General features: G+C 44.3%; 1 protein-coding gene across 1 annotated transcript in view; it reads left to right on the forward strand.

Annotated features, from left to right (window-relative positions):
* The first annotated feature begins 1,971 nt into the window (after positions 1-1,971).
* The window catches only part of LOC132822890 (tumor necrosis factor receptor superfamily member 5-like), a 69,919-nt gene continuing 56,941 nt past the window's right edge, over positions 1,972-14,949 (forward strand). The window contains exon 1 of the mRNA XM_060836278.1: positions 1,972-2,390. Within this exon, the coding sequence (XP_060692261.1) occupies positions 2,349-2,390 (42 nt within the window). The 5' untranslated portion in view covers positions 1,972-2,348. The remainder of the gene's footprint in view (positions 2,391-14,949) is intronic.

Genomic DNA, 14,949 nt, shown 5'->3' on the forward strand with positions numbered 1-14,949 from the left:
ATAGAGCAGGGTCAGGAATGGATGATGCAGGTTCCAGGGTTTAGATCTTTCATTAAAATCAATATAGGTGGTAAAAGAGGGGGAGGTATGGCTTTGTTAGTCAAGGACATTATAATGATGGTTGAAATAAGTTTTGACGAGGACTCGTCTACTGAAGTGGTATGAGCTGAAGTTAGAAACAGGAAAGGCGAGGTGACACTGCTCGGCATTTTTTATAGGCCTTCGCAAAGTTCCAGGGATGTGGAGGAGAGGATTGGCAAAACAATACTGAGGAGGAGTAAAAGGAACCGGATGCTCCTGGCGTTGAAATAGTCACACTTCAAACCAGCTTATTGTCTGCCAGCACACTCCTGTGTCCATGTCCTCCCTACTCACATCCTCCTGTGCACTGGAACTACACCACAGATTGCCACCCTCTGCTGATAATATCCTTTCCTTAGACCAAGGAGGCCAGGTTCAAGTCCTACCTGCTCCAAAGGTGTTTCATAACGTTGCTGAACAGATTGATCAGAAACCTTTTATCAAAGGCTTAGCCTGCTTGGCACGCTTTCCTCATTCCTGAGGAAGGGCTCATGCCTGAAACATCGATTCTCCTGCTCCTTGGATGCTGCCTGACCTGCTGCACTTTTCCAGCAACACATTTTCAGCTCTGATCTCCAGCATCTGCAGTCCTCACTTTCTCCTAGTAAGTTTGCAGATGACACTAAAGTCAGTTGAGTGGTGGAGGACAGTGTGGAAGAATGTTGCAGTTGCAGGGGGACTTGGATAAACTGCAGAATTGGACTGAAAGGTGGCAAATGGAGTTCAATGCAGCTAAATGTGAGGTGATCCCCATTGGGAAGAATAACAGGAAGGCAGAGTACTGGGTCAATGGAAAGATTCTTGGTAATCTGGATTTGTAGAGGGAACTTGTTGCCCATGTACATAGATCCCTGAAAATTGCCACCCAGGTTGATAATGCTGTTAAGAAGGCATACGGTGTGTTAGGTTTCATTGGCAGAGGAATTCAGTTCCAGAGCTGTAATGCCATGCTGCCACTGTACAAATGCGGCCTCACTTGGAATATTGTGTACAGTTCTGGTCGCCCCATTACAGGAAGAATGTGGAAGCATTGGAAAAGGTGCAGAGGAGATTAACCAGGACATTGCCTGGTCTGGAGAAAAGGTTTTATGAGGAAAGGCTGAGGGACTTGGGTCTGTTCTCATTGGAGAGAAGAAGGTTAAGAGGGGATTTAAGAGAGGCATACAAAATGATCAGAAGATTAGATAAGGTGGACAGTGAGAGTCTTTTTTCCAAGGATGATGACGTCAGCTTGTACGAGGGGGCATAGCTGCAAATTGAGGAGTGATAGATTTACGACAGATGTCAGAGGCAGGTTCTTTACTCAGAGAGTGGTAAGGGCGTGGAATGCCCTGTCTGCCAATGTAATTAACTCAGCCACATTAGGAAGATTTAAACAATCCTTGGATAAGTACATTGATGATGATGGGATGTGGGGGGTGGGCATAGATTAGTTCACAGGTCGGTACAACATCGAGGGCCGAAGGGCCTGTTCTGCACTGTATTGTTCTATGTTCTATTACCATTGCATTACCAAAGCATTCCACACCCTATAGTCTTTCAAGTGTTCATCTAAATACTTCTTAAATGATTTGAGAGTTCCTGCCTTCTTAAAGGCAGTGAGTTCCAGATATCCACAACTCTTGGAAAAAAACCTTCCATTTCCTCCTTAAACATCCTTAAACCAGTGCGCTGGTTACTGTACCTCAAAAAAACCAATTTGATTACTTGTGGTTTTGCTGCCAGTGTGGTCTAGCCGTGTCTGAAGTGACTGCCCTCTTCGCCAATGATAATTGCACTTCAAACTTGGCTTGAAGGGCTTGTAAGGAGAGTGGAGAGTCTTTTAGCGTCATGAGAGGCGCTATGCCAATGCAAGCCTGCCTTCATTGGTTGCTCAATGTGTCAGTGTTGAGATACTTTGCTGCTGTAGCTGGGCCACACAAGCTGTGGTGTGGTAGACAGCACAGACTCGCGCTGTGATCATTTTTTTTTAGTTGTACTGGGCCAGTGTCCGGTTCGAAGGGGCGGAGATGGTGGTGTGTGTGAGACAGAATGAAAAACAAGGCGGGGGTCTGGCTCTTGTTCCGTTAGTGGCTTCTGGCGGTTTCTCATGACACTTTGGGTCCGTGAACCCGGTGCACGGGGGAAGAAGAGCAAAGAGAGAGAAGAAGACCACTATCCAGGCTCTGGACTGTCAATTTCTACAGGGAAACGGGCGGAAGTGTTTATGAATCGTGGAAAGGGGGAACTGTTGTAGTGTGAGATCTGACAGACACATCCCGGGGACAATGGACTCACTGACTCTCATCTTGTTGCTTGGTGTTATTCCAGTAAGTATTAAAAGCTGGGGACCCTCGGTTAGCCCAGTTTGACAGGGAATGCGGGTTTGGGAGGGGGAACTGTCTGGATTAAGTAAAACCCATTGTGTGTGTTTTATTTTGTAATAAGGAAGTTGCAGCGCCAAAGTCTGGCATTTCGCGTCCACTGTGGATTCTGTGTAATTCCCCCGAGCTGGGAAGGGGGTTAGGGGGATATATGGAGATTTTGTATGGGGGATTAATAAGATCCTTGTTTACAAGAAACATGAAGCCCATGTAAAGGAATATATCGGAAACCGTTCCTTTCACTTTCGATTTTTACCTTTCCAGGCTGTTGCGCCCACTGTGTGTCGTTTTATGTTTATCTCTGAGCTGTGGCTCAAACCTTCCCAGATGGCCCCAGCACATGCCCCTTATTCCAGACCCACTGACGGAAACTGCGAACATTTATCGGAAATTGCTAACTGATATTTACATTAAGAATCTGGATGAAGGAACTGAGGGTGTTGTTGCTAAGTTTGCAGATGACTCAAAAGATGGGTTTTATGGACAGGGAGTGTCAGGCAAACCGGGAGGCTGTTCAAGGGCCTTGGATAGGCTATCAGAGCAAATTGTGGCAGATGGAATACACTGTTGGAAAGTGTGAAGTTATGCACTTTGGTTCGAAGATTAGAGGCACTTCTGTTTTCTAAAAGGGGAAAGGTTTCAGAAATTTGAAGCACAAAGGGACAACGGAGTCCTAGTTCAAAATTCTCAAGGTTCACACGCAGATTCACTTTGTGGTTAGGAAGGCAAATGCAATGTGAGCAGTCATTTCAAGAGGGCTAGAATACAAGAGCAGAGATTTTGGATTAGTGCTGGAAACCAGATTTTGGATTAGTGGTGCTGGAAGAGCACCGCAGGGCAGGCAGCATCCGAGGAGCAGCAAAATCGACGTTTCAGGCAAAGCTGCTCCTCGGATGCTGCCTGACCTGCTGTGCTCTTCCAGCACCACTAATCCAAAATCTGGTTTCCAGCATCTGCAGTCATTGTTTTCACCTACAAGAGCAGAGATGTACTGCTGAGGCGATATTAGGCTCTGATCAGAGATGTACTGCTGAGGCGATATTAGGCTCTGATCAGATCGCGTTTGGAATATTGTGAGCAGTTTTGGGCTAAGTATCTCAGGAAGGATGTGCTGGCATGGGAGTAGATCCAGAGGACATGTACAAGAATGATCCCAGGTATGAGGGGTTTGTCCTGTGTGGAGTGGTGGAGGGCTCCGGGTCTCAATGGAGTTTAGAAGGATGAGGGGAAATCTGATTGAAACTTACGGAATATTGAGAGATCTGGATAGAGTGGACATGGAGAAGACCTTTGCCCTGGCAGGAGGGAGTAGGACCCAAGGGCACAGCCTCAGAGTGAAAGGACAAACCATTAGAACTGAGATGAGGAATTTTTTCAGCCTAAAGGTGGTGAATCTGTGGAACTCAGTTCCACAGAGGGCTGTGGAGGCCAAGTCATTGAGTGTATTTAAGACAGATATAGGTTCTTAAGTAGTCAGGGGATCAAGGCTGCGGGTAGAAGAGGGTTGAGAAACATATCAGTCATAATTGGATTAGCTGAGTGGATGTACATTTTATTGTCTTGCGATCGAAGTGTGCCTTTAAGTCCCACAACAGGAGATTTGAGCCTACTCCAAAGTAGTGCTGAGGGAATGCTGTTAGGATTATGGGAGGAGAATTTGTACCAATGTCTTGTCTGGCTTATTATGATAACTGTATCCGTACATCACATTTCAGTTTATACGGAGTCTAATAAAGTGCACTTTGCAGTGCATGTGTGAAAAAGTATCTAGGCTGTACTTGAACTGTAACTGCATTTTTATTTGAAGGATTTCTGAGTTGAAACTACATCTGTATGCAAATCCTTTGTCTATTATGCAAATAAAAAATGAGTTCAACAGTCTGTTGTAAAAAAGGATGAGGAAATTGCCATCATATTTGTTACTAAAGTGACATCATTTGCTGTGTCTGTCATAATGACAGAGTGGGTAGTTTGAGTTGATGAAATAAAGTATTACTTAAGACAGAAATTATTTTTAATTCCACTGGTAGGTACTGTTGTCAATGGCTGTACTACAAAAGGGTGCTTCAGTTATTCAGATTGTCATCCTTGTTCAGCTTTGAGCATCACATCTTCAGGAAGGATATACTGACCTAGAAAAGGGTAGAAACAGAATGATGCCAGTCTCTACAGGGTAGAATTATGTGTAAACTTAACTTGAATTCCCTCAACTAAAACAGATGGAAAGGTGTTTAGTTGAGGTATTTGCAAATGTTGAAAAGATTTGATAGTGTAGATACAGGGAGAGAAAAACCAGTTCTATCTGTTGGGAGCATAAAAAGTTGGCTACTCAGGAGAAACGTTAGGAAGCGACAGTGAGCATTGAAGGTGTTAAATTCTTCCCCAGAAGACTGTGGATGTGACACAGTTGGAGTTTCCAATACTAACATTGTTAGATTTTAGCTGCTTAATGCGAGTAAGTGATACTTGTCAAAGAAGCTAAGATTCAGGTGAACTCTGATTCAGTTGAACAGCAGAGTAAGCTGGAGGATTTGAATTGCCTTCTTTTGTTGCTAATGTATCAGTTATCTGTATCACTTCTTATCTCTCAAACAGTGCCTGCTAAATGAAAGCTATGGTGGGCTCTCTGTGATATCAATTCCTGTGGCTGCATTTGAAGACTTTTATTATCCAAATCTTTATTTTCAAAATGGCTGTCTAGAAGGATTACTGTGTGAAGGGAACAGTTCTGTTTTAAATATTTTACTAAAGCTGGTCAGATAACTTGGCTTTTTATGTAAAGCTGGAATTCCCCTGAACTCACTTTGCTAAATTTATCTGTGTGGCATTTTCAAGCTGATATTATCCTCTTGGGCTGTGGTTGTACTTCACAAGTTTCACAAAATAAATGGAAGCCAGGTGTAGGAGTTGGGAGTCATGTTGCGGCTCTGCAGGACATTGGTTCAGCCACTTTTTGAGTATTGTGTGCATTTCTGGTCTCCTTTCTATTGGAAGGATGTTGTGAAAATTGAAAGGGTTCAGAAAAGGAACTATAGGGAAAGGCTGAATAGGCTGGGGCTGTTTTCCCTGGAGCATTGGAGGCTGAGGTTTATAAAGTCATGAGAGACATGAACAGGATAAACAAACAAGGTATTTTCTCTGGGGTGGGGGAAGGGGTGAACTAGAGGGCATGCGTTTAAGGTGAGAGGGGAACAATATGAAAGGCACCTAAGGGGGAACCTTTTCACGCAGAGGATGGTGTGTGTATGGAATGAGCTGCAAGAGGAAGTGGTAGAGACTGGTACAATTGCAATATTTAAAAGGCATCTGGATGGGTACGTGAACAGGAAGGGTTTAGAGGGATATGGGCCAAGTGCTGGCAAATGGGACTGAACTAATTTAGGATATCTGGTCAGCATGGATGAATTGGACCAAAGGGTCAGCTTCTGTGCGTATATCTCTGTGACTCCGTGATTCTTTGGTAGGATGCACACCAGTGGGAGACTAAAGCCTTTATAACATCCAAATCCTGTTAAAGTCTAAATCCTACCTGAGAATTCCGAGATCTGGAGCTGAGTGGAGATTCTTCCCTCCCTGATGCCTCACATTATGTATTCGTTCTTCATGTACTGATGTGTATTGTTTAGGTCCAACTCGTCCATGACGACCAGATATCCAAAATTAATCCAGTCCCATTTGCCATCACTCGGGCCGTATCCCTCTAAACCATAAGACGATAAGACATAGGAGCAGAAATTTTTAAAAATTCATTTGTAGGATTTGAGTGTCACTGGTTGGCTAGCATTGATAGCCCATCCCTATTTGTCCTTGAGAAGATGGTGGTGAGCTGCCTTCTTGAATTGCTGCAGTCCACTTGCTGTGAGTTGACCCACAATACCAGCAGGGCTTTGTTGCGATTTTCTATTGATTGATACAACTGAGTGGCTTACTAGGCCATTTCAGAGGGCAGTTGAGAGTCCACCATGTTGCTGTGGCTGTGGAGTCACTGGTCATCAGTCCACGGAACCATTAATTCCAGATATTTTTATTGAATTCAAATTCCACCATCTACCGCGGTCAGGATTTGAACCCAGGTCCCCAGAGCATTATTTATCTCAGTCATAAATATACTCAATGACCTGGCCTCCACAACCTTTTGTGGCAGTGAATTCCATAGATTCACCATTCTCTGGCAGACAAAGTTTCTCCTTATCTCTATTCTAAAAAAATCTTCCCTTTACCCTCGGGCTGTGCCCTCGGGTCCTAGTCTCTCCTACCAATGGAAACATCTTCCCAACATTCACTCTGCCCAGGCTATTCAGTATTCTGTAAGTTTCAGTTAGATCTCCCCTCATCTTTCTAAACCCCATCGAGTATAGACCCAGAGTCCTCAAATGTTAAGCTTTTTATTTCTGCGACCATTCTCGTGAATCTCCTCTCAACATACACCAGGGCCATTACATCCTTTCTGAGATATGGGGCTCAAAACTGCACACAATACTCTAGATGTGGCTCGACCAGAGCCTCATAGAGCTTCAGAGGTACAATCCTGCTTTTATATTCAAGCCCTCTCAAAATAACTACTGACTCAACCTGCAAGTTTACCTTGAGAGAATCCTGGACTAGAACACCCAAGTCCCTTTGCATTTCAGATTTCTGAATTTTCTCCCCATTTAGAAAATAGTCTATGTCTCTATTCTTTTTACTAAAGTGCATGAGCTCACCCATATGAATCCATCTGCCACTTCTTTGCCCACTCTCCTAATTTGTCCAAATCCTTCTGCCGCCACCCCGCCCCCTCAATGCTACCTGTCTCTCCACCTATCTCTGTATCACCTGCAAATTTAGCCAGAATGTCCTCAGTTCCTATATCTAGATTGTTAATGTATAAAGTGAGAAGTTCTGGTCCCAACACTGAGCCTTGCAGAACACCACTTGTCACTGATGCCATCCTGAGAAAGACCCTCTTATCCCCACTCCCTGCTTTCTTCCAGACAGCCAAGCCTCTGTCCATGCTAGCACCTTGCCTCTAACACCATGGCCCCTTAGCTTACTCAGAAGCCTCCTTGGTGGCACCTTGTCAAAGGCCAATTTGAAGTCCAGATAGATAACATCCATTGGTTCTCCTTGGTCTAATCTGCTCGTTACTTCCTCAAAAAATTCTAACAGATTTGTCAGGCATGACTCCCATTGATGCAACTGTGCTGACTTTGCCCTATTTTACTATACACTTCCATGTATTCAGAAATCTCATCCATCACAATGGATTCCAGGATCTTACCCACAACCAAGGTTAGGCTAATTGGTTCTGTAATTTTCCTCCTTCTGCCTTATTCCTTTTTAAAACAGGGGTGTCACATTAGTGATTTTTCAGTTCCCTGGGATCTTCCCTAGTTCTAGTGATTCCTGAATGATCACCACTAACGCCTCCACTATCTCTTCAGCTATCTCCTTTAGAACTCTGGGGTGTAGTCCAGGTAATTTATCCACCTTCAGGTCATTCAGTTTTTCTTGCACCTTCTCCTTGGCGATGGCCACCATATTCAGCTCTGTCCCTGCACTCTCTTGAATTTTTGGGAAATTACTCATGTCTTCCACCATGAAGACTGATGCAAAATAATTATTCAGTTCCTCAGCCATTTCTTTGTTTCCCACTACTATCTCTCCTGCGTCATTTTCCAGTAGCTCAATGTCCACTTTTGCCTCTCTTTTGCCCTTTATATATCTAAAGAAACTCTTACAGTCTTCCTTTATATTACTGGCTAGCTTACCCATATATTTAATCTTCTCCCTCCTTATTTCTTTTTTTTTGTCCTCTGTTGGCCTTTAGGAGCTTCCCAATCCTCTGGTTTCCCACCGTTCTTTGTGACTTTATACGTTTTCTCCTTTGCTTTTAAGCTATTCCTGACTTCCCTAGTTAGCCATGATTGCCTCATCCTCCCTTATTGTGCTTCTTTTCCCTTGGGATGAATCTCTGCTTTATCTCCTGAATTTCTCCCGGAAACTCCTGCCATTGCTGTTCCATTGTCTTTGCTGCTAGACTCCTCTCCTGGTCAACTTTCTCTCATGCCTCTGTAGTTGCCTTTATTCAGCTGTAATACTGTTACCTCTGATTTTATCCTATTTCTCTCAAATTGCAGATTAAATTTGATCATGTTATGATCACTGCCTCCTAAGGGTTCCTTCACCTGAAGCTCTCTTACCAAGTCTGTCTCATTGCACAATACTAAATCCAGTATTGCCTGTTCCCTACTGGGCTCCACCATAAGCTGCTCCAAAAAGCCATCTCATAAATTCCATAAATTCCTTTTCTTGCAAATCACTCCCAACCTGATTTTCCCAGTCCACCTGCATCACCACGGTAACTTTGCCTTTCCTACACATCTTTTCTGTCTCTTGGTGAATCTTGTGCCCCAGCACCTGACTACTCTTTGGAGGTCTATATCTGACTCTAACTTTGTTTTTTTTATGTTTGCGGTTTCTCGATTCTACCCACACAAATTCTACACCATTTGACCCTTCCTATTCATATATTCATCCAGATGCTTATTAAATGTTGCAATTGTACCAGCCTCCGCCACACCCTCTGGCAGTTTGTTCCATACACACACCACCTTCTGCGTGAGAAAGTTGCCCCTTAGGTCCATTTTAAATTTTGCCCCTCTCACCCTAACCCTATGCTCTCTACTTCTGGACTCACCCACCCCAGAGAAAAGATCTTGTCTATTTCCCCTATCCATGTCCCTCATGATTTTATAAAACTCAATAAGGTCACTCCTCAGCCTCTGACCCTCCAGGGAAAACAGCCCCAGCCTGCTCAGCCTCTCCATATAGCTCAAATCCACCAACCCTGGCAACATTCTAGTAAAATTTTTATTAATCCTTTCAAGTTTCACAACATCTATCCGATAGGAGATCTGTTTCTGTGCTGTACATCTTAATGACTCTATGACTGTTTAACCACAGTGGGTATCACTGATAAATGCTATCATAACCTCATCTCAGCGACTGCCCAGATGCAATTTGCAGCCATATTCACTGGCTTCGTTTTGCCTCTCTTTCTATCAATTAGGAAACACAAATCCAGTCGATCGATTGAATAAACCACTTTAAGGCTCATTTCTCATCTTGGTTATTTGAGCATGGTGTCTCAGTGGTTTGCATTACTGCCTCACAGTGCCAGGGACCTGGGTGACTGTCTGTGTGGAGTTTGCGCATTCTCCCTGTGTCTACTGGGGTTTCCTCTGGGTGCTCTGGTTTCCTCCCACAGTCCAATGATGCCCAAGTTAGATGGGTTGGCCGTGCTAAATTGACCCATAGTGTCCAGGGATATGCAGACTGGGTGGATTAACCTTAGGAAATGCAGGGAGGGGGTAGCAGGGGGTGGGTTGGTCCACCAAGTGTCGGTGAGGACTCATTGGGCTGAATGGCCTGCTCCCAAACTGTAGGGGATTCCAAGTACTGAACAGTTCATTTATCCTATTTGCGGCTTGTGGGATGAATTGGTTGCAGATTGTTTATTCATAGAATAGCTTTACTTCCTTAATGAAACTTAAAGCAAATGGGAGGGGTGTAGAAATGTCCTGAGAAAGAATAGACAGGGGACTCTCAAAAAATGACTTCTTCCTACCCAAAAATGATGTTGAGATGGATAAAACCATGTGTTTGTCTGGGAACTTATGAGGCAGCAGACATTATGAGTCTGCCAGTTCTAGGATCTCAGCCTAGACAGTGGCTCCCAGTCAAAGCACAAGCACACCTTTAATTATTCCAAGAATTGGCATTGATCTGAGAGCCTTTCACACATCACATCCACTGAACAACTTTTGTGTCACTCTGATATACAGAGGAATGAAATATAGGGTGGACCAGTTAAGCTAAATTACCTACTTCCATGTAACAGCTTTCATGGGTTTCCTCCGGCTGTTCTGGTTCCTCCCATAGTTCAAAGATGTGTAGGTTAGGTGGATTGGCCATCGGGAATGCGAGGTTGCAGGGTGATGGTGGATTGGCCATCGGGAATGCGAGGTTGCAGGGTGATGGTGGATAGGCCATCGGGAATGCGAGGTTGCTGGGTTACGGTGGATTGGCCATCGGGAATGCGAGGTTGCAGGGTGATGGTGGATAGGCCATTGGGAGTGCGAGGTTGCAGGGTGATGGTGGATTGGCCATAGGGAATGCGAGGTTGCAGGGTGATGGTGGATTGGCCATCGGGAATGCGAGGTTGCTGGGTTACGGTGGATTGGCCATCGGGAATGCGAGGTTGCTGGGTTACGGTGGATTGGCCATCGGGAATGCGAGGTGGCAGGGTGATGGTGGATTGGAGATAGGGAATGCGGGGTTGCTGGGTTACGGTGGATTGGCCATCGGGAATGCGAGGTTGCAGGGTGATGGTGGATAGGCCATCGGGAATGCGAGGTTGCTGGGTTACGGTGGATTGGCCATCGGGAATGCGAGGTTGCAGGGTGATGGTGGATAGGCCATTGGGAATGCGAGGTTGCTGGATTACGGTGGATTGGCCATCGGGAATGCGAGGTTGCAGGGTGATGGTGGATTGGCCATCGGGAATGCGAGGTTGCAGGGTGATGGTGGATTGGTAGTGGGTCTGGCTGGGATGCTCTAGAGAAGTTCGGTGTGGTCTTGATGGATCGAATAGCCTACTTCCTCCACACTGTGTGGTTTCTATGATTCTAACTTAGGAAAAACGGAAGGGACCATTCTGTTGGCATATTCAGGGAGATCCTGTGAAATGATATTCCTCTTCCAATTGCCTCAAACCCTCTTCCTCACTCTTCTGTACCATCTGCATAATAGCTCATTAATAACCCATTAATAAACAGGCTCAAAGAAAATGAGAAACACTTTATATACACCTCTAATGTTTCCTCTGTATTGGCTATGTTAGTGTCCATGGGATTAATCTTTAACACCAGTAGACTGTCCAGGATAATAGCATATTATCTGGCTTTTAATAAAGTTTACAAGTGTTTAGAGCTTATCCAAAAGTGCTGTGTAGTTCCTCCTAGTACAGCTTCAGGTTTGTTACAATGAGGAGATTGTCCTGGATGGGGACTACAGGATGAAGAGTGTGGCAGCACACTGCACCTTACTACAGAGTGAGTGGGAGACAGTGATGATAATTATTAATTAACAGTTTGTAATCTTTTCCATTGATTCCTGATCTGACAGTGACACCCTTTTCCCTCCAGTTTATCTGCCTCACCCCTGAGCATTTAGCTTTGGGACCCAGCTGGATGAAACTAGAGAACAGGTCACCCTTTTGGGCAGTGTCTGTGGATGGGAAAGCAGAAACCATTAAATCTGGGAGGGAATTAGCATAGGCCTGAGGAGGGTAATCACTATTGAGATACACATCTGCGACTGAACCTAAGTGAGTGATGGAATGGGCTTGAGGATTGAACGGTCACCTCCTGTCATTATGTGACATAAATGGTTCACTTGGTAACTGAGCTGCTGAGTACTGTGGTTAGAAACACAGGGTATAGGGAAGTCTCCAGTTTCTGCAGAATTGACTGAGGATAGTTGGATCAGGAGTGGAGGTACATTGAGTTTCAGAACTCTTGGTCTAAATGGCCAGAAAACAATATCAATTGAGCTTTATTACCCTTCTTCTCATTGATCCCTGGGATGGAGCGATTGAACAATGAGGAGAGGTTGAGGAGACTGGGCCTGGAGTCTCTGGGAGAATGAGAGATGATCGCATTGAAATGTACACAACTTTTAGGGTTCAACAAGGTAGACAGCAAGGATCTTTCCTCTTGCAGGAGCAGGGACGGATGGATATGTATGTTGTTCAGAACCAGGGAACATGGTGTCTGAACATGAAATAGACCATTTAGGTGAGAACAAATTTCTGCCCCCAAAGAGCTGTGGAAGCTCAATCTTTGGGCACACCCAAAACAGAGATCAGAGTAACAGGGAGAGCACAGTCTTAGATATGGTCACCCAGCAGCATATGGAAGTGCAGCCAGCGAGGTTAGGAGTTACCATCAGTTAGAAGGAGGGTGGCAGGCAGGTAGTTAGGCAGCCCTAGAGCTCATCTCACTTTCCTTTGTTGGAAAACAGTGAGAGTGATGCTGCCTCTGGAGAATGAAGCCAGAGTCCAACTGCACAAGGAGGGAACAGAAAGAGAGGGAGAACAGTAATGGTAGGAAACTCAGTAGGGGCACGGTCAGGTACTTATACAGCCACAGGCATAACTCCAGGATAATGTGTTGCCTCCCTGAGGCCAGGGTGAAGGGTGTCATTGAACAGATGCAGGGCATGCTGAAGGACAAGGTGAACAGTCATTGTTCACATTGGGACCAACACCATAGGTAGAAAGAGGGATGAGATCTTGCAGTCAGAAAAATAAATTGGGAACTAAGAATCTAATGATGACCATAAATCCATTGTCGCTTATCAGAAAAAAAACCCATCTGGTTCCTTAGTGCCCATTAGGGAAGGAAACTGCTGTCCTTACCTGGCCTGGCCTGGCCTGGCCTACATGTGACTCCAGACTCCTAGCAACGTGGTTAACTCTGAACTGCCTTCCGGGCAATTAGTGATGGGCAATAAATGCTGCTTAGTCAAAGACGCCCTCATCCGGTGAATGAATAAAAGAATTTAGGGAGCTAGGCAGCAGATTAAAAAGCAGGAACTCAAAGGTTGTAATCTCTGGGTTACTCCCAGTCCCACATGCTAGGGAATAGAGGAATAGGTGGATAGAACAGATGAGTGTATGGGTGAAGAGTTGGATGAGGAAGGAGAGAGCTTTAGATTCCTGGATAGCTGGGAAAGGTGGGACTTGAGCAAGTTTGACAGGTAGCACCTTAACTTGGAGGGGGGGGGGACCAACTTCCTTGTGGGCAGGTTTGATAGTGCAGTTGGTGAAAGTTTAAGCTAATTTGACAGGGGGAGTGGGATATGGAGATAAAATACTGGGTGATACATTGAAATATTTAGAAGAAAAGTCAAGAGATAGTCAAGGTGAGATACAGGGAAGCTTGGCATGGTGGGTAGCAATTATTTAATGTGAGGAGTCTTTCATGTGAGGCAGATAGGTTGAGGGATGTGATTTCATTGGTGTGATGGAAACATGGTTGAGGGAGAGGCAGGACTGGCAGCTCAATATTTCAGGATATTGAATCCTCAAGCAAGAATGTGTGGTTGTAAAAGAGGAGGAGGTGTAATATTGATCAAGGAATCAACTACTACTATAAGGAGGGATGATATTTTAGAAGGCTCCTCAAATAAGACAGTATGAGTAGAACTGAAAAAATAAAAGGGAGATCTCATTGTTAGGAATGTATTATAGACGCCTAAACTGTGAGGGTGTGTTCGAAGGGCAAATAAGTAGGTAGATTTCAGAGTACTGTAAAAATAAGTGTTTTAACAGTAAAGGATTTCAACTTCCCCAGTATTACCTGGCATGGACAAGGTGTGAAAGGCTTAGAAGGAGCAGAATTCTCAAACTGTATCCAGGAGAGGCTTTTCAGCCAGCACATAGAAAGTCTGATGAGAGAGGGAAATCCTAGGCCTAATTTTAGCCAATGATATGTATGAAATGTCAATGGGATGCACTTTGTTGATAATGACCATAACTCAGTAAAATTTAAGGTAGTCAGGGAAAAAGATGAAGACACACCAAAAATAAAAGTATTGAATTGGAGGAGGCCAAGTTTAGCAAACAGGATCTGGACAAAATGCAGCTTCTTCTGGAAAAATCTACTTCAGAGCAGTGGGTGTCTTTCAAAAAGGAAATCATGGAAGTGTAGGGTCAACATATTTCTGTAAAAATGGGGAGTGGGATCAAAGACCTGCAGACATCAATGGATATGCAGAATTGGATAAAGAATAAAGGAGAAGCTTATGGGAGATACTAAAGACTCAGAACAACAGAAGTTCTAACGTCCTACAGATAGCTCAGGGTGTTACTTAAAATGAAATGAGTAAAGTGAAGAGGGTACGTGAAAAATAAAGGAAAATCCAAAGGCATTTTATCAGAAAATTAGGAGGAAGAACTTAAACCAGCAAAAGAGTGGAGCTTATTTTGGACTCAAATGGTAAACTGAAGGTGGATTCAAAAGACACAGGTGAGGTTTTAAGTAAGTATGTCACCTTTGTTTTCATGATAGAGAAGAATGATAAAAATAAAGGTAAAGAAATTATGTAATTGCACTGCCATATACTTGAATAAATGACGATTCAGGGAGAGGAGATATTAACAATTTCAGCAGGCTTGAAAATGGATGAATCCCCGGACCCAGATGAGATGGATCTTGGGCTGCTGTGGGAGGCAAGTAAGAAGATTGCAGGGGCTTGGACTTTAATTTTCAAATCCTCTCTCGTCACAGGACGGGTTCCAGAGGATTTGACGTCAGCTAATGTGGTACCATTATATAAGGAGGGATATACCAGAAAACTACAGGCCAGTGAATCTAACATCCGTGGTATGGAAACTACTGGGAAAAGGCACAGCCTTAATGTCCGCTTAGAGGGGTAAAGATAGTCAGCATGACTTTTT

This window comes from Hemiscyllium ocellatum, chromosome 15 (genome assembly GCF_020745735.1).
Source record: "Hemiscyllium ocellatum isolate sHemOce1 chromosome 15, sHemOce1.pat.X.cur, whole genome shotgun sequence".
NCBI classification, from domain to species: domain Eukaryota; kingdom Metazoa; phylum Chordata; class Chondrichthyes; order Orectolobiformes; family Hemiscylliidae; genus Hemiscyllium; species Hemiscyllium ocellatum.